Source organism: Sus scrofa, chromosome 9 (genome assembly GCF_054392235.1).
Source record: "Sus scrofa isolate SSC_HxYL_T2T_F1_AM1 chromosome 9, Sscrofa_HxYL_maternal_Yorkshire_Landrace_v2.0, whole genome shotgun sequence".
Classification (NCBI taxonomy): domain Eukaryota; kingdom Metazoa; phylum Chordata; class Mammalia; order Artiodactyla; family Suidae; genus Sus; species Sus scrofa.
In genome coordinates, this window is record NC_139391.1 from 5,206,262 (window position 1) to 5,225,798 (window position 19,537).

Below are 19,537 nucleotides of genomic sequence, written 5' to 3' on the forward strand. Positions count from 1 at the left end.
AAAAAATAATAAAATAAAAGACTAAAACATTTCTTCTATTGTTGTTAAGGTTCATAATGATGCAGTGGTTGATTGTCTAATTCCTGAATATCAAAGCTCTCTATTCATGTTCACTGATTTGAGAATCTGTATATGTGTGTGTGTATGTGTGTAGGGTTAGGGTTATGGTTAGGGGTTAAATATATATAAACATATATATATTTAATATGGATGCATATGATTTTTTTGTTGTCCATGGCTCTTCTTTTCCTCCTCCATCTACTTTGTCTACCAGACATGAGTAAATCACTCTAGCCATTCAGTCAGCTAGTATTAATAGGTCACAGTGCTTCTACAAAGCCCATAATACCTATATTTGCTTCAGGAAAATGTTGGATGGGAATGTTGTGCTTATTGCAAGATGTTTAACAGCTCAGGAACTAAATGCCAGTAGTTCATCCAGACCCTCAGCAATGGCTGGGAGTTCTTTTCAAACCCTGTCCCATATTTTCTCCATACTCATACAGTCATAGTATGACATCTATATTAATAGACTCTCTGGTGTTGAACATATTTGCATTTCTCAAATAACTATTTGTAATAGCCTCTCTTTTTCGCATTTATGCAATATGTATGCATTTATGTTTTTACTATGTGTTTCTTAAATAATATTAAACACGTTCCATGTTATCAATTACCTCTAATTTTGTCTAAACACCCTTTGGATTAGTTTTTCTAATCTCTTAAAATACATTAAATTTTATTTAATAATTAAAACATTTGAAGTTAATAATTAGACATTTTAAAAAAAGAACTGGGCTACAAAAATAAAATATATATATAAAGTCCTATATCCATATTTTGTATATTTTCACGCTTCATAATTATATATACATATTTCATAAGCTATGAAATTTCTTATATCATAATACACATTAACTATATAATAACTGGCAATACTTTTAGAGTATTGGTTGGCCAACAAAATCCTTTTTAGCAAAACTATTTCAGATATAATATTTTCTCTGAAAGCGAAGCAGTCTCTATCCATGTACAAGCTCTGTTTGCAAGCTTTGAATTAGCAAATGATCTACCTTGGCTAAAGTAAATCAAACCTAAATTTTTTTGGTACTCTCATTTTTCAAAGCTTTGGTTAAAGATGTCTAACCTACTTTGAATAAAATGTACACAAAGTTGAGAGGATGGGTTTTCTGGTAAGCAGATGCCGAGAGAGAGTTAGTAGGCAGAGTTTAAACGTGTGCAAGAGAAGGACCCAAATTAAAAAGGGGCAGGGGGAGCTATTAGACTATGATTCAGCTACAGTAAAGTTTCGGGCCAGGCTAATGGGGGCTCCAGAGCAAAGACTGATGTCTGGAGGCGTCCCCCTGCCCTCAGGGAGGGCCAAGTCTGTAGACCACCCTCTGCTCACTCCTTATCCAGTCTCCTACGAAGATCGAAGATCGAAGATCGTGACTTCTGCTGGAAGTCAAAGTAGACCCTGAGGCATTTTCTGCCAGCACTCTCCTTGCAACTGGATAGCAAACTGCTTCATCATCTGAAAAGTGTTTGTTTACATCTGTTTCACCAGATTAGGCTGGTTTACCAAACATTCCTTCGGAGGCTCACCTCTCTTTAAAATCTGATTGAAGGGGATCAGTCAGTTAAAGAGAATGCTGATCGTTCTTTCACTGTAATGATAATTTTTTTTTAAATTGAATGTCAGCTTTATCTCAAAAATTCCTAATTCAGTTACTCTAAATGTATACGTTAAAAGAAAATAGGAAGAATTGCCTTGATGTCATCATGAATTTTATGAATATGAATCATGTTTGCACCACAACCACCCCAAGAACATTTCTGAACAAAAAGTTTCTTAATTTTGCAAGAACATGGTTTTACCACATTGCTGTCCTGTAACAAAATATGTGCTTATATCATACCTGTGTTTTTCAAAAAGTATCTCTACTGTTGGCTTCTTAACTGAGTTCAAAACAACATTCATACTAGGACCATATGTTTTATACAGTTTCAACAGAAGAAATGTTTAAAATTTTTACTTGGAGTCATGAGTTGGAATAACGTCCTTTAAACAACTTATAGAATTAATTGATTTTTGGAGTGACTTCAGCATCATGGCAGCATAAGATGTCTTTCACTTGTCCTCCCCTCCAAAAGAAAAAATTTCGCATCCATCCATGAACAGATGGATCCAGTACCACATTTCAAGGGGCTGGAAGGAGTCACACCCACCCTTGCATCCACGCATCTGATAATAGGCAGACAGACCTCAACACTAGGTGTGGTCTCCTTTAGAGTTATGCACCAGTTCCAGCCCCTCTGGAAGTCCTTTAGCACTTGGAAAACACTGATTGGGGGCAGACACCCACGAATGAGAGAGCTTTTGTGGAAGTCCAGATTTCCAGAAAAGTTCCAGCATGCCATTGGTGTAAAAAGTAGATATGTTTCAACACACTGGAGTGTTTAAAGGGAACAGCTAGACTTTGCCTGAATCACCCCGTCCCAAGGCAGCCGACTTTAAGGCAGAGTGAGACCCTTTCAGCCTCTTGATTTTTCCTGCAGAGGAAAGGGAGTGAGGCTGAGTGAGCGCCCACCTTCCCCAGCTGTGCAGGACCGTGCAAAAGAGACTCATTTCTCTCGTAGCATTCAGAGCACTAAATCCAGGCTCCATGACTGAAAAGAGGAAAGACAGCAGGAGAGTGGCAGATAAACTTCTCATCGGTCATTACAAGGATGTGGTGCCTACTGACTACAGAGTGAACTCTATCAGGAAGTCTGCCCATGAGCCAGCAGGAAAGAATCACCTGCAGATCATCTCAACTGACCAAAAACAAACAAACAAACAAAAAACCAAGGGATGGAACTACATCAAGTTAAAAAACTTCTGCACAGCAAAATGACAAAATGAAAAGGCAGCCTACATAGTGGGAGAAAATATTTGGAAAAATCACTAATAAGTGATTAATATCCAAAACATTTAAGGAACACGTACAACCCAATAACAACAACAAAAAACAATAGACCTGATGTAAAAACGAGCAGAGGAACTGAATAAGCCATTTTCCAAGAAGACGTTCAAATGGCCAAGGGGTTCATGAAAAATGTTCAGCATCACTTATCGTCTGGGGGAAATGCAAACCCAAACTGGTTGGGAAACCAAGATAACTCTAAATTAGGCCCATTTTTTTGCAAACTAGAATCTCAGACACCCTACCAGTTATATTAATAATGATGCTTACTGAGAATCCATGAAGTGTCAGCTGTCCTGTTTAGCTCTTTCCTCCAGTTGTTTAAATCAATCTGAAAGAACCTGGCCAATCGTGATTAAGAAACCCATAGTGCATAGGTTTAAAGGAGCTTCCGTTTCCCTAAATGCAAACCAAAGTACACAAGCAGGGATTCTAAAACATGTGACAATGCCTCATAGTACCAGGGTCTGCGTAAAGAAAAGAAAAGGGGAGGGGGAGTTCTTTTTTTAAGATATAAGGAAATAATCTCTCTAGAGATTAATTTGCCCCATGTTACTGGTTAGAAAGTATCAGAGATAACGTTGGAATCAGCTTTATCTTTTTTCCTGAATCTGAATCAGAACACTGTCTTGAGCAAAACTGCTCTTCAGGCAGAGTGAGGGTTTTCTTATGAAATTCCAGCAAATGAAATCCATAAGAAGAAACGTCCTAACGTCTTGAAGCCGTCCCTTGCCTACATACAAGATTGGGCTTCTCAGCCTCTCACAGCTTCCATCAGTAGCCAAGAGCATCGAGGACTCTGTAAGGGATTTTCAGCCTCAGCTGGGGCCTCTGGGGAGAAGCCGCTGGGCTCTTTAAAAGGACCCGGTGCTTCAAGGAGGAACTGTTCCTGTAGCAGAGCTTCTGTGCGTCCTGTGTTCTGACTGGAGGTGTGCACCCCACACGCTTTTCTCTCCAGCGGTTGGTACTCAGGTATGTGCTCCAAGAAGAATCTCAGAAATGACTGGGCACCTATAACCAGAACCAGGCACTGGTGTCCAGTCTTTGCTCCTTCTGAATCCCCACATCAGGTTAGTCCAAGAAGTTTCGAGAGGCAGATAGACCGGAGATGGAGGGTCTGCAGTTTTAGTCCTGGCTCTGTCACTGCATGCAATCCTATAAAAGTCATCTTCGGAGTCCGGTTTCATCCTTGCTGCCTCTCATTTCTTTTCTCCTCATAAGGAGAATTCGTTTATCTTTAAAATTAATCTCTACCTTGCTTATCTTAAAACTATGTTATGATAATTAAACATTAAAATGGATTTAACAGTGCGTTGTCATGATCAAGCTTTACACTAATCTGAGGCCATGATTGTCCTTGGGAATAATTTTGAAGACTGGAACCAACACAGATGCTAATAATCATTAGCACTGTCATGCAATTACATGAAGAATAAGAGTCAGCAGGAGTCAGGTGGCATTGGAATCTCTGTTCAGCCCATCTCTTCTCTGTTTGCACTTCAGAACCTGGGCTGATATCCCAATAAATTAGAGCCGAAGGGAGGTTCCAGGGTATACGATGTAGTCTAGTGGAAGAATCAGCTGACACGTCTCTGATCCAGTGATCTGGAGGTCAGTACCTTTGAGAATCTCAAAGGAGTCTCTGCACTAAAGGCTATGCCGTTTAATCACTACTGCTGTCATCTCATTTCTTATCCATTCATTCATGCATTTATTCAGCAAAATTTATGAGGCTCCAGCTCTGTGCCAGGGCTACAAGGCTCTAGTGATGCAGCCATCCCATCTTGCAAGTTGTGGCATGCTTTGATCTTTTTTTTTTTTTTTTTGCCTCCCCATATGTGGTACACTTGTCTCTTACCCATACCCAAAATATAATGTGCAGAGAGTGTATTTGGAGGTGGAGATAATACGTGGGATGGGGGATGGGATACGATGGAGGCGACTTCACTAAGCGGGCGGAGGGAGCTTGGAGATAGAGGAGTGGAATACAGGACCTCTACGTGTCGCTTCTCTCTGTCAAACGCCGCCGCCGTGAAAATCTCTCAGCAGGAGATGGATGGAAATCAGCCTCACTGAGTCTGCTGGCTGAAAAGTCGCAGGTGTGTTTAGACTCCTGTTTGCATCTCCACTGAACAGATGGAAATGTTTCCTTTCTTCACCACGCCTTTTTAAAATGCTGCTGCTACTTTTTTATGCCATCGCTGTTCTCAAAGCGAGACTGCGCTGCTGTCCGTGCCACGCGCAGCCCGCTCCTCAAATCCGATAATATTCCCTTCTTCCTTCAGAGCCCGTCTTCTCTCCCAGTTTCCACCTCTCTGCTACGTGTTTCCTCTTTCCTAGCCGTGCCTCTGCACATCCTTTTCCTGGTTCCCCTTTGGGATCATAAAACAAGAGTAGTTTTATTATTGTATTTATTGCATTATTATCTTTTTATCATTTGTTTTGATTTGAAGTGTGAATGGCAAAAGCTGGGCATGGACACTTTTTCCTTCTTTATCTTCAGACCTTCACGGTTCCTCTTTGTTACTGGAAAAAAAAAAAGAAGAAGAAGAAGAAGCTTTTTGAAAGAGTACGCTCCATTTTCCACCTCTCTTCCTTGAAATATCCTATCTTCACCCAAGCTGTAGATTTTCTCTTAGAGAAAACTTGCAGGTCATACATACTTTTTACTTAGTCCTCTGCCCCATCGATGAGGTAAACCCTTATAATTTGTCTCCAGTCTACGGGACTATTCTCCGAAAAATCAGTGATGCCCTCATCCTCATAAGCACGGTGCCTTTTTAAAAACTCACGTCCACTGCATCTTTTCCACAGTCAACACACCGCCTTGCCTTCAGCAACAGCGTCCGCTGTTTTCACCCTGTGTCTCTGATGCTCCGTTCTCTGCCACTTGTCTAGTTCTGGTTCTAGTCCTCCTCTCATTCAGCGCAGCTCCTGGTGTTATGAACGAAGCCCTTGCCTTTCCTTCCACCCTCGGCAGCTGCGCGCCGTGCTCTCCGCTATCATGGGAGACATCCTGTGACTCAGGCCTTCGCTCAGACCAACGATCACACGTGTCACAGCCCCAGACACGCTGGCCAAGAATTTCCTTGTAAGCTTACAGGCAGCATATCCCAACTCACTCAGTCCTCAAAACATTTCGTCTCAGCTGTTATACCTATAATGGAAATGGCTATATCCACAGATGTGCCAAGGTGCAGCTTTGTTTTCTTAATGGATTTATTTTTTTAATTATCTGACTTTTATTTTATTTATTTATTTATTTTTCAGTACACTAATTTTTTTTTTTTTCTTTGTAATGCAGTACAGCTGTCACATACAATGGCTCTGATAGGCTTAAATCAAATGTCACGAAGGGCACAGAAGGCCAGAGAAGAGTTTATACAACATTCAATAAGCAGTCATATCTATTCAGAGTATAATAACAAAATTTTAAAAGTACTAACCTTGAAACATAGGCAGAGAATTTATTGTTTTTAAATTCCAGAAATAAAAATAACACAACCACATGGAATCCATAACAAGCTGGCCCTACAATTTCTAAACTACAGTTCAGTTAAAACAGTTAAGGAAAAGCAACAATCTACGTGTTTTCCGACCAGGTAAATGTACCCAAGAAAGTTACCTATAAAGAAATCGCCTTTAAGACTTAACCACAAAGACTCTTGTACCGTGACGTTATGAGGATGCACTAGGCACCTGCCGGGACATGCAGCCACTGCTCACAGATTCTTCACTGCACAGCTGCAGGCTGCAGTCCGTCAGTGACTCAATAGTTCATATCAACACCAAGCTCCTTTGACCAAAAAAGCACAGTAATGTTTTAAAACCATCTGTTCATATTCATTAGTATGTAAAAGTCACAGTACACCAATTTGGAAATGTTTAATGCATCTATAAATAAGAGCGTATTATCTCAGCATAAGCTTGAAAAGAGTCTGAGTAGTCAGCCCAAATATAGGGAAACAGATTCTGTATTTTGACTAAAGATATTTTAGAATTATAGTTGTTGTCATTGCCAAGAATGAACAAATAAATACAGATTTAAAAATTGAAGTATTTCTTCTGGCAGCAAGATTACATTTATCATAACAACATCTCCAAGCAAGAAATCAGTTCAGAGCCGGAATGCAATCTGTGCTTGGTTTCTATAAAAATGTAAATGCAGTGTTGCTTCCAGACATTTCTAAACTAGATTTGCAAATAAACAGTGAATTTCTTTTCATCACAGTTTATTTCTAGTTCCTCCTATTCAGATCATAGAACTAAAATTTGTTTAGTTTTTCCCCAGTAGTTTAACGGTATGAACCAAGTTCCTTTTATTTTAAACAGTGGTTTATTGTTATTCTTAAGGCAAACAACAAAAACAAATTCTAAGTGTTTACTTTTCAACTTAAGTCTTTAAAATTTCAGATCACTGAGCCCATAACTGATAACAGTGTTTTAGATTTCATATTAATAGTCTAATTAAAAACACTATGATGACCTCGTAGTAGATGTGAAAAAAATCAAGTTTCTGTGAAGGAAAACAAAAAACATGCAAAATACCCCCAAACACATGATCATCTCTCTTATATCTAAATCTGTAAAATTTTTTATAAACACCTGATCATTCTACACAGTACAGATCTTCGAAGGCATTGCTAAGGGAAATGACAGCTTTGGGTCTCAAGGAATAAGACTACGATGGAAAAGGGCTGAAAAGAGTGGAATCTGAGGGGGGCAGGTGCTCTTTCCACACAAGCCGGCTGCTGTTCATCCAGTCCTGGGAGCCATTAACAGCTCTGTACAGGATTTTCAAGGCAACTAAGAAGTCAGAACACAGGTACTTCCTCTTCCTAGAATTAACAATTCTTTTAAAAGCTCTACCCTAAAACATTGTTTGTTTGTTTGTTTTTCAAAAGAGAATGATGACTAAATAGGGGGAAAAGTTTCCATCCGCCAATTCACCTGCGCAACAGCTGGACTATAAGCTAGGCTTCCACTGCCCAGTGAAATAGAAGTGTGGTTGCCACAGGTGGCAGGTGCTACCCTAGTTGGTGCCATACACGATCCCGTGAAACGACACGTGTTTTTATGCCTCAAACGACTAGAAATCATTTATTATTGTTCTAATACCACGTTCTATTAACTCCTAAGAGAACAGACTTCTAGGACATTGTACCTTCACAGTATATCTGAATCGATACTAGGCACAGAATGCCAGATTCAAAACGGTTATGAAAGTAAAGACATCATTAGAAAAACTCAAGCTTCCTGTGAAATGAGGGAGGACTTAGTGCTAAATGCTAATGCCGAGGATATGAAGGCAGAACGTTTGTTTGGGGAAGACAGAGTGGGGGAAGAGACCCAATCAGGACCACCCAGAAGACAGAACAGAACAGAGAATGAAAAATGTTAAAAATAAGAATAATAATAATAAAGGCAGGAGAAGGAAAATGGAGGAGAGCCAGGCAGCAAAAGACTTACTAGAGAGAATGGAAGAAAACTTTCAATGAGGCACATGCACATGGCTCGTGTTTCTGTCCTCTGTGTACCTAATACTTTGCCGTGTGGGTGGCAGAGAAGTCTCACGAGCAGGCAAGAATGAGCTTTCTGATGGATAGAGCTGAGGGATCTGGGGCTAATGAATTGTTTTCTTATTTTTGTTTTTGCTTTTAATTCATACCTGAAAGCCTCGAATCCCTGCTAAATATTCCAGTTGTTTTGAAGGCTGCGCTGGAGAACAAGGGGGCACAGGAGAACTTCGCTTTAAACCTATGGCTTCCGCTGTAGGAGATGTTCCATTCGGAAGGAGTTCCCTGGCCGTGGGAGCTGAACTGTTCGATGTGGGAGATGCACTGAAGAAAGAGCTGGAGGGCTGGCTCATATCTTTGGGTGACACACAGCCTAGAGAAGTGCCAGAGGTTACTTGGTGGCAGCTGGCTTCCATCTCTTGATAAGCATCAGACGGGAAATGAAGAATTCCTTTTGGAGTGTTATTTGTTGGTTCGGGAAACCCAGCCTTTGGACCACTCTGTCCTCCGTGTCCCCCTGTCTCTTCAAGCTGATCCTAAAGATCAGTGGATGCTTTATAACCAAGTGGTAACAGCATTGCTTCCACAGCATTTTTTTTTTTTCTTTTTGGCTGACTTTTTATTAGGTCCTGTTCCAGTAGCAACTTCATTGCCTACCTTGACCTGCGTCTCCAATTCAAATGCCCTGCAATAGTAGGAGGAAGAGGAGGAGGAATTTTCATGTTAACCAGTCAGGTAGACTGTGGAGGATACGGTCAGGCCTTGAATTCCATGCTCAGCCCTGCCTGCCCCTAACCTTACCTGATCATTTCACTTCCCTGTGCCACATTTTCCTCACCTGTGTTATGCTCCATAGAACAGAATCTGTCCCATGGGATTATTTCGAGGGTTGAATGGCACCATAAACATAAGGCATTTAGGAAGGTGTCAGGACTATACCGTGTTGAATAAGCCTCGGCTCTGTTAAGCTTTTTATGCATGTGATAAGTAGTATTCTAGTCACACTATGTTAAGATACATGAACGCATGATAGTTGGGTTGCACTAGCTGGGACTGAAATGAAGTCTTGAGGGCAGAAGTAAAGAAGAGCCTGGTCCGAGGTGTGACAGGGACAGACCTATACATCTGTGTTATCTTGATCCAAACCCCAGAGGCCCAGCTCACTCTGAGAACCTTAAATTTTGCTTCCCTTTCTAAGCTAAAGATTAGAGGCCTTTGCTGTCCATTTCGGGTTTCTCTTTGTTAGGACGGTTTCAGAGCTGACGTAACCCTCCTCTGTGTCCCCATCTCTGCAACTAGTCCCAGCTTGGCTGTGTGATGCTAGAAACGCACATCTCCCCTCACAGCTCTCAGAACCAAGCCCCTCAGCAGCCTTTCCTAGGATTATTTATTTTCCGAAGCCCCAGCCTCGTCAGACTTGTCTCAGGCCCAGATCTCAGGTGTGTTCACCGCCATCCCCCCCTCAGCCATCAAAGGCGTTTACGTCCATTCAGGAAAGGCATCGCCCTCATCACAAGTTATAGGTTTAAGGAATTCGGCCTTTGCTCATTGCGTCCTCTGCTTCCCCTGCAGGCTGGATACTGTGCAGTGAAACACAATCCCCAGCCCTAAATGCAGATACGTTTAAAGACTCATGATATGCAGCTGGTTCTAGTAGGCACTTCCAGTAGAGGACGCAGGATGCTGTGTAGCACTGATTCCCCGTGTGCACAGGGCAACTCTCAATGCTTTGGTGATTCAGCTGGAGATTTTCTTTTTTTTTTTTTTTTTTTAGAGTTCTTTCCTTTTTTTTTTTTTTTTTTTTTGTCTTTTTTGTCTTTTTTGTTGTTGTTGTTGTTGCTATTTCTTGGGCCACTCCCGCGGCATATGGAGGTTCCCAGGCTAGGGGTTGAATCGGAGCTGTAGCCACCGGCCTACGCCAGAGCCACAGCAATGCGGGATCCAAGCCGCATCTGCAACCTACACCACAGCTCACGGCAACGCCGGATCGTTAACCCACTGAGCAAGGGCAGGGACCGATCCCGCAACCTCATGGTTCCTAGTCGGATTCGTTAACCACTGCACCATGACGGGAACTCCCTTTTTTTTTTGTTATAATTTTTTTATTTTCCCACTGTACAGCAAGGGGGTCAGGTTATCCTTACATGTATACATTACAATTATATTTTTCCCCCCACTCTTTGTTCTGTTGCAACATGAGTATCTAGACATAGTTCTCAATGCTATTCAGCGGGATCTCCTTGTAAATCTATTCTAGGTTGTGTCTGATAAGCCCAAGCTCCCGATCCCTCCCACTCCCTCCCCCTCCCATCAGGCAGCCACAAGTCTCTTCTCCAAGTCCATGATTTTCTTTTCTGAGGAGATGTTCATTTGTGCTGGATATTAGATTCCAGTTATAAGTGATATCATATGGTATTTGTCTTTGTCTTTCTGGCTCATTTCACTCAGGATGAGATTCTCTAGTTCCATCCATGTTGCTGCAAATGGCATTATGTCATTCTTTTTTATGGCTGAGGAGTATTCCATTGTGTATATATACCACCTCTTCCGAATCCAATCATCTGTCGATGGACATTTGGGTTGTTTCCATGTCCTGGCTATTGTGAATAGGGCTGCAATGAACATGCGGGTGCATGTGTCTCTTTTAAGTAGAGCTTTGTCCGGATAGATGCCCAAGAGTGGGATTGCAGGGTCATATGGAAGTTCTATGTATAGATTTCTAAGGTATCTCCAAACTGTTCTCCATAGTGGCTGTACCAGTTTACATTCCCACCAACATCAACTTGTGATTTTCTTTTCAGGGCAGAACATGTGAAAAAAAGTGCTATCTGAGAGTCCACCTCTGATGGCCATCGTACCCTAACGCTGATCATACAGTGTCCATGAGCCATAGAAATCCCCTCTAACAGGCCCCTTTCTAGACCTTCCAGAGAACGCTAGTAGATGAGACCTAATTCTTTCCCATTTCATCTGCAGACCCTTCCTGACTCTGGTCCCAGGACACTTAGAGGAGGGAGAATTCAGCCCTGTACTCTGCAGGAATCCTCTCTCCATTGCCAGCTTGTGAATTCGGGATTGTGAAGCCATGACAATCCTGTATAATAGCAGCCTCCAAAAAGCCTCCTTCTTCCTGACGGGCTTCCGAGGTCTGGAAGGTCTCCATGGATGGATCTCTCTTCCCTTCTGCTCCATCTATCTGACAGTTATCGTAGGAAACCTCACCGTCCTCCACGTCATCCGTACCGATGTCACCCTCCACGAACCCATGTACTATTTCTTGGCCATGCTGGCCCTCACTGACCTGGGCCTTTGCCTTTCTACACTACCCACTGTGATGGGCATCTTCTGGTTTGGTGCCAGAGAAATCGGTATCCCTGCCTGCTTCACTCAGCTCTTCTTCATCCACACCTTGTCCCTCGTGGAGTCTTCAGTTCTCTTGTCCATGTCCGTTGACCGCTATGTGGCCATCTGCCACCCACTGCGTTACTCCACAGTCTTGACACCTGCGCGTATTGTCAGGATGGGACTGAGCTCGGTGCTTAGAAGTGCGTTGCTCATCCTTCCCCTGCCGTTTCTCCTTAAGCGCTTCCAGTACTGCCGCTCCCATGTGTTGGCCCATGCCTACTGTCTGCACCTGGAGATCATGAAGCTGGCCTGCTCTAGCATCACTGTCAATCACATCTACGGGCTCTTTGTTGTGGCCTGCACTGTAGGTGTGGACTCCCTGCTCATCTTCCTCTCCTACGCCCTCATCCTCCGCACAGTCCTGAGCATTGCCTCCCGCCAGGAGCGCCTCCGCGCCCTCAGCACCTGTGTCTCCCACATCTGCGCGGTGCTTCTCTTCTACATGCCCATGATTGGCTTGTCGCTTGTGCACCGCTTCGGTGAACACCTGCCCCGCCTTGTGCACCTCCTCATGTCCTATGTGTATCTGCTGGTCCCCCCGCTCATGAACCCCATTGTTTACAGCATCAAGACCAAGCAGATCCGCCAACGCATCGCTAAGAAATTTCAGTTTATAAAATCGCTCAAGTGTTTTCAGCAAGATTAGGTGGGGTAAAGGGAGGACGTTTGGGGCAGAAAGCCTGTCCATAGTTTTGGTTTTGGTTGTTGTGAGAAAATAACAAACTCCCATTTATCAACAAAAAGGGAATTAACTATGGAAACATATTGACTATGTGATCTTGGGAAAATTCCTCCACCTCTCTGTCCTTTAGTCTCCTCAACTGCTGAATGAAAGTGGAAATAATTATAATACCTTCTTCTTGGGGATATTGGGAAGATTAAACGAGAGGATTCATGTAAATCTCTAACAGTGCCTGACACCTATCAATTCTTAGCAAACATGGACTATTATTATTTGAAAAAAACCTCAAGGGAGTGTACAAGTGTTATCTTTTATTCCTCTAGGCAGCAGAATTTTATCAGAGATTTATATATTTAAATTTATGTTAATTAATTTATTTCATGTTAGTTTATTGTAATTATCATTTTTATTCATTTGCAACAGATTTGCACCTCTACCCCAGGTAACGATTTTTCATGAAGATGCTTCCTAAGCACATACCCACAAAGTTAAGAAAAAGAAGATACCACGGAAGTTTGAGGGACATTGTCCAATCAGAACAGCAACAAAGCAGAAGTCATAGTTGAGCCTCAGAGAAGGTAATTGAGGTTTAGGGTCATTATTCATTATCTGAGTAACTAGTCAAGGGACTTGATTTCTTTCTTTTGTTATTCTGTGGATTAGTAGGGTGAAAAAGTGAGAGAAACACATGCATATGTTATGGTTTTTTACAGGATATTTTTCTCATATCTGTGTCCAGTCATATCAAACAATGCACACACAGAGAGAGCTGCAAAAAAGGTTTACTATATATTGGTGGACTAAATCAACCATGAAGGAACCAATGAGTAGATTAATCAGTTCAGTCTTATCTTTCTAGCTAAAGTTGCTTCTTAAGAAGAAGAGATTTTCTTCATTTTGTGTGTCTCTCGTCATTCTCAGCTCTTCCCTACAACATCAAGCAAAGTGTAGGACAATCAACCAGCAGAAAAGGGGGGAAAAAGCTTATTCTGTGGACTGAATGTTTTTGCTTCCCCCCAAAAAAGTCATATGTTGAAGCCTAACCTCCAGTGGGATGGTATTTTGAGGTGGGACCTTTGGGAGGTAACTAGGTCAGGAGGTGGCGCTCTCACGGCGGGGACTGGTGCCCTTACAAGAGGACGCGTGGGGGAGAAGTTTCCACCAGGATGTGAGGACACAGAGAGAACACAGCTGTCTGCAAACCAGAACAAGAACCCTCCCCAAGAACGCAGTCAGTCCACACCTCAATCGTGGACTCTCCAGCCTCCTGAATTTTGAGCAATAACTATTTGTTCTTTTAGCCACCAGTCTGTGGTTTTCTGTTAGAGCAGCCCAGATGGACCAAGTCCAAATTCTAGGACGGTGAAGGAGGACAGAACCACATAACACCAAACACCCAGAAATGATCAGAAAACAAAAGAGCAGAGCGATGAGGTGGTCCGAGTTGGGCAGGAACTGTGTCCTGAAGGAGTACCCAGGATGCCCATGGTTGGTAATGATGGAATGTTATACACGTAGACCTTTTTTCCAGACCACTTTCCCATTGCTGTTCAGTTTCCCATGTGTTTGTTTCAGTGCTTGAGGGTGGAATCCAGACAGTCCTTCCCTCCGCTGAGCGAATAGATCTGAGATTCGCTCCAGAGCCAAGGGCATGGAGTGTTCCCTGACGGGCTGCACACATCCCGGAGCCTCTGTTCTCATGGGCTTTCCAGAGAAACGAGATGCCTGGCTGGTCATCCCCATCTTCTCTTTTCCCTGGGCAGCTCTCTGATATCATACATTGTTAGTTACGACTCTCACCTCTGTGAGCTCTCGTGTAAATTTCTGGCTCTGATGGCATCCCCTGGTTTGGGTTTAGCCTCTCCCACCCTCCTTAGTGCTGTGGCTCTTGATGGTTTAAAATCATTGTTCTGTTGTTATAAATGCCCGCTTGACTCAGCAGTTCTTCATCCATGGTCTCTCCTTGGAATCTTCAGTTCTTACCACGGCCTTAGCGCCTGGGGTGTCATTTCTCACTCCCTGAGATATTCCTCTCTGCTCTTTGTTTCCAGAGTCCAACGGGTAGAACCATTGTGTTTGGCCAGGAGCCTGACACTCGTCCTCCCCCTGTCCTTCTTCCTAAGACGGTTCCTTTATCACGAGTTGAGATTCTGACCCATCCTTGTGTCTGCACCAGGATAACGTGAACCTGACCTGTACTGGTGTCGCTGTCATCGACACTTACGGTTTAATGGCACTGGCTTCAGGCTTAAGCATGGATTCTGTCCTCATCTCATCTCCTACACCCTTATCCTGCATACAGTGGCCTTCGTGACAGCACCTGGGAGCTGACTGTGGGGACAGGGCACCTGTGTTTCTCACCTCCGCACGGTTCTTATCTTCTCTATGCACCTGGTTTTCAGGTCTGTGGCTGCCTGGGGCCTTCTCTGCTCTATCCCATGGTTTATAGTGTGAGATCCGCCTAGATCTTTAAAAGGCACAACACACTAATGTTATTTGCAAGTAGCCCAGATAAGCCCCTGAGTGAAAAGGAAGAATTCCTAGGGAAGGTACACTATTATTCGATGAAGAAGGAATACCGTTCCTGAGAAGAAAGTATTTTCAAAATTGCCTTTATTTACCTCAAAGTATGTAACTGATTTTGTAGAAAAACCCGTGGGATTGAACACATATATAATTAACTTTTTAAAATAGCATCAAAAAGGCTGATTCTGTCACCTTTTCGCAAAATATGTTTTATTTAAAAGTGTATCCGATATTTATAGATTAGGATGCTGTTATAAAATGTATTAGATCCTTTTTACTTTTTCCAGTTTCCCCAGTGGTCACATTTTGCACAACTGTAATATACTATCACTCGCTAATCGTCTTTAGACCTTCCTACTCTCACCTGTTCCCCTGTGTATATGTGTTTGTGCATAAGGCCCATTAATTTTATCACCTGTGTAGGTTTATGTCTTCCCCAATATACGAGACAGTTCTAACACAAAATTTCCCCCCTTTCCCCTTTTATAACCACCCCTACCTCTTCTTGCTCCTGTCCTTTGGACCTAAGGCTTGGCCACCAATAACCTGTCCTCCGTTTCTAAAAGTTTCCCATTACAAAGGTGTTATATGGACTTCTCATCTTAGCTCAGTGGTTAAGGAACCTGACTAGTATCCATGAGGACTCAGGTTCGATCCCTGGCCTTACTCAGTGGGGAATCTAAGCATCCGGCATTGCTGGGAGCTGTGGTGCAGGCTGCAGACGTGGCTCAGATCTGCAGTGCTGTGGCTGTGGTGTAGGCCTGCAGCTCTGATTTGACCTCTCGCCTGGGAACCTCCATATGCCACAGGTGCAGCTCAAAAAGACCTAAATAAATAAATACTTTTTTTTTTTGAAAAAAAGTGTTACACAAGTAGAGTTATATAGTATGTAACCTACTAGGATTAGATTTTTTTCATCAGTGCAGTGCCCTTGGGTTCATTCAAGTTGGTGCTTGTATCAATACTTTGCTCCTTTGCATTTCGGAGTAATATTCCATGTTATGTATATAGCACTGTTTATTTAGATCACTTACCTATTGAAGGACATTTTAGCTAATTCCCTTTCGGGGTTATAATCTCCACAACTGTGAGAATACAAATTTCTGTTTGTAAAACTACTCAGTCTGTGATCTTTTCATATGACAGCCCTAGAACACTAATACAAGAGGTATAACTGTGTTCTGAAATGAATGCCTTGTTAAAAGTGAAGATGCAATTTTAATTAATGAAGGAATAGAAAAATTCGGAATCTGAGTCAAAAACTTTTCCTAAAGACAAGGATATGTGAAAATTCCCAAACCTCTGAGGTTGTCACAAATTTCCATTTCTGATGCTGTGCAAAAGGTTTGTGGCCCCGAAATCTGCATTTGAACAAGCATCACGAGAGATTCAGATCCGGATTATGTAGGGACTATGATTTGGAAAACACTGCTCCATTACACACAGATGTGTCTACAGTGGGACTGATGAGAAATCAATGGAATGTGGCCCCGTGAGGAAGCCCATCATGTTCCAAAGCCAGGCCAGTGAATTAGAATAATTCCCTGATTGGTTTGGGGATTCTGGAGCAGTCCTGACTGTTTCTGCTTTATAGTCCCAAAGGAGATGCAGTAAGGGGAATGCTAATTAGGTGGGTAACCAAAGCACTAAACTGGCCCTCCTTTCTTCTCTCTCTAATGTCTTCTCCACCAGCTTTCGGAGTCCCAGAAAGGACCATTCACTTTTCATAACCATATACTAACAAATAAAACGCCTCATGTTGTCCACAGGTTAAAAGAATAGATGCGTTTCTCCAGTTAGCTTCTTGATGTCTAGAAACAAAGGGCTGAATTCTGCTGGATCAGAGGCAGGAGGAGGAGATGAGTCTAGGCAGGAGTCAGGAGCCTCTACTGTTACCTGGGGAATCAAGAATAAAGGTCAACACTATCACAATGTTTCCAAGAACTTGGCCCGACTCCTTTCTCCCCTACCGAGATAGGAAAAGCATTCAATTAAAAAGCCCCTTTGGGGAGTTCCCACTGTGGTGCAGTGGGTTCAGAATCCGACTTCAGAGGCTCAGGTCACTCTGGAGGTGGGGGTTTGATCTCCAGCCAAGCACAGTGGGTTAAAGGATCCAGCATAGGTCATAGCTGCTGCTCAAATTCAGTCCCTGCCTAGGGAACTTCATATGCCACAGGTGCGGCCATAAAAAAAAAAAAAAGTCCCTTTCCATGTCACATATGGTTATATATCCAGCATGCACACCGTCACATCTGATGTGTGTGAACTATGCAGGTAGGGTATGTTATTCACCAAACCCTGTCAACAACACCCACTGTGCTGCCTGGCAGTGGTGGGGTTGGGTCAAAACTTTCACCAGATCTTCAAAAAGTAACTATAGTGCATAATGTCCTCTGGGCCTCCCATCTAGATAGCTTGTGGGGCCACTCTCTTGCCCTCTCTTTCCCTGCCCCCAGGGTCTGAGATAATGAGGGCCAGGGAGCCAGTCCTAGCAGGAAATCGATTTAAGATCCTTGGAAGGGTCTCAATGGGGACCGTAGACAATTTCATAAAAATCAAGAAGCTAAACATCCACCCTCCAGTCTCACCAGAGCCCCCAGAGTCTCCAGTTTTAGTCTTCCTTCTCCCCTGGTGTAAAGCCTGGAGCCTCTGGACTTAACCTTGGTATGTAAGGAGTCAAACTAGGGAGCAGGTGTTTGGTGCTGAATCGTGGAACCAGGGAGACTCAGGCTGAGCATGGAGAGGGAGGGGAGAAGGGGCGTTGAGGCACAGGAAGGCTGTAGAGGGTGGCAGCCCAGGTCAGCTCCTGCTGACTTCGTGGGATCTCAGGTCTGGTTTTTACACTAGCCCGGGAAGGAGACAACAACCCTCTCGTGTCTGCTCACTTCCTTAAACTCCTGCCTAGACAGTTGGGTCGTGCGTAGTAACTGTAGGAACGTGGCTGAGACCCAGGGAGACGGGCATGTCAGGTGGCAAGTGAAGTGCAGGAATGAGATGAGCTACACTAGGAGAGGTCCAACATCTACCCCTTAGCCTCAGCCACGAAGTTACAGAGCCAGCAGTTATTTTCAAGAAGCGAAGAAAAGATAGACTGTGACATATGAGAGGACAGTCCTCAGAAGGACCACCGCCTGTAGCTAACGAAACTGGAAGCGGTCATTGCACTTAAGCCCCTCGAGGAATGATCTTCCAGCAGAGCAACGGGGGGACAGAAAGGCCATTTGTTAAATCTCCCTCTTCCTCTCCTCTGGACAAGTGCTTTTTGTCCTGGTTGAAATTCTCACCCAAGCTGAGGTGGATACCCTAAAGATCTCTACATCAGAAGCACTTAGAATAGTTATCTTACTGAGATCTCTTCAGCCAACAGGCTAAAGGATCTTTCCCAGGCAGATATCTCCTAGTCTCATTAGTCTGGATTTCTTCTATGTCTAAGTTCCCTCCTTCAATTTCTCCCCATGAATTCTCTTTCTGACTCTTATTCTGCCCTGTCCCTTAAAATGTGGAGCACATGCTTGGATTCCGAAGAGTCTGTCCTGAGCTGGTAGCGAAATGAAGGTGGGAACCCAAACTTGGTATTTCTCTTCATCATTTGTTATTTACTATCCACCCTTTCCAGGCTGTCTCAGCTTTGAAAACTGCCTGGATTTGTTGACATCAGTGTTTCCAAGTTTCCAGATTGTGTCTTAGGGCTCCATAAACTTAAATTTGAATTCTAGCTCTGTCTCTGATTGGCTCTAAGACTTTAGGCACAGTGTAAAATTCTCTAAGCTTCTCTCACCTTATTTGCCCCTTGAGGTCTAACATGACTCGTGGGGTCTATATGCTACTGCTTTTGCCATGTACCTGGTGCCTGGCAAATAGTAGGCGTCCATCATGTGTTCTAGGTCCTTCTTCGTCACCACCTTACCTCATTTTCGTGTCAAAGATATTTTCTGCCTTAGGCTTTATGAGTCATATTGTTAACCATCGTGTTGCTTACCTGGCCCTGACATGTAAGGTTATCCTGGCTCTTCTGAATTTACTGTGATGGGTAATGTGCCGAGCACAGGTCATGGAAGCTGAGGAAACTGCATGAGAGTCCGTCTGCCCTTCCAGGGGACAGTGAGTTCATGATACGGGCTGTGAATGTCATTGCTATTTAGAGAATGAAAGGAAACGGCTGTGTATATAACTGTGTATATTTCTCTACTAAGCTTATTGATTCAGCTAACGAGTCTGCCCTGTTTTCGAAGGCCCATGAAGCTCTTGGTGTTATGCTAGCTCCTTGTACTTGCCAGTGACTTGTCATCTGGGTGGGAAGAAAAACCTAACTGTTGTTTAGAGCCTGGAATCTAGAGGAACATCAGATCTTGATTCAAATCCCCTCTGGGCCATTTTTCTTTGACTTTGATGTCAACTTCTTTCTAAGCATCTGTTTTCTCACCTACGACATGGTACCATTA

At 43.1% G+C, this 19,537-nt stretch overlaps 1 protein-coding gene and 1 long non-coding RNA gene across 2 annotated transcripts in view; one reads left to right on the forward strand and one right to left on the reverse strand.

The window, feature by feature from the left end:
- LOC100737856 (olfactory receptor 51G1) overlaps positions 1-17,295 on the forward strand; it is a 204,716-nt gene extending 187,421 nt beyond the window's left edge. The window contains exon 2 of the mRNA XM_084975011.1: positions 11,459-17,295. Coding sequence (XP_084831137.1) covers positions 11,568-12,533 — 966 coding nt within the window. The 5' untranslated portion in view covers positions 11,459-11,567 and the 3' untranslated portion in view covers positions 12,534-17,295. The remainder of the gene's footprint in view (positions 1-11,458) is intronic.
- On the reverse strand, positions 1,772-6,712 carry LOC146399687 (uncharacterized). The gene is made up of 2 exons (XR_014816713.1): positions 6,592-6,712; positions 1,772-5,492 (listed from the first exon to the last, which is right to left on the reverse strand). It is a non-coding gene; the product is annotated as an uncharacterized LOC146399687 (long non-coding RNA).
- Positions 17,296-19,537: the final 2,242 nt, after the last annotated feature.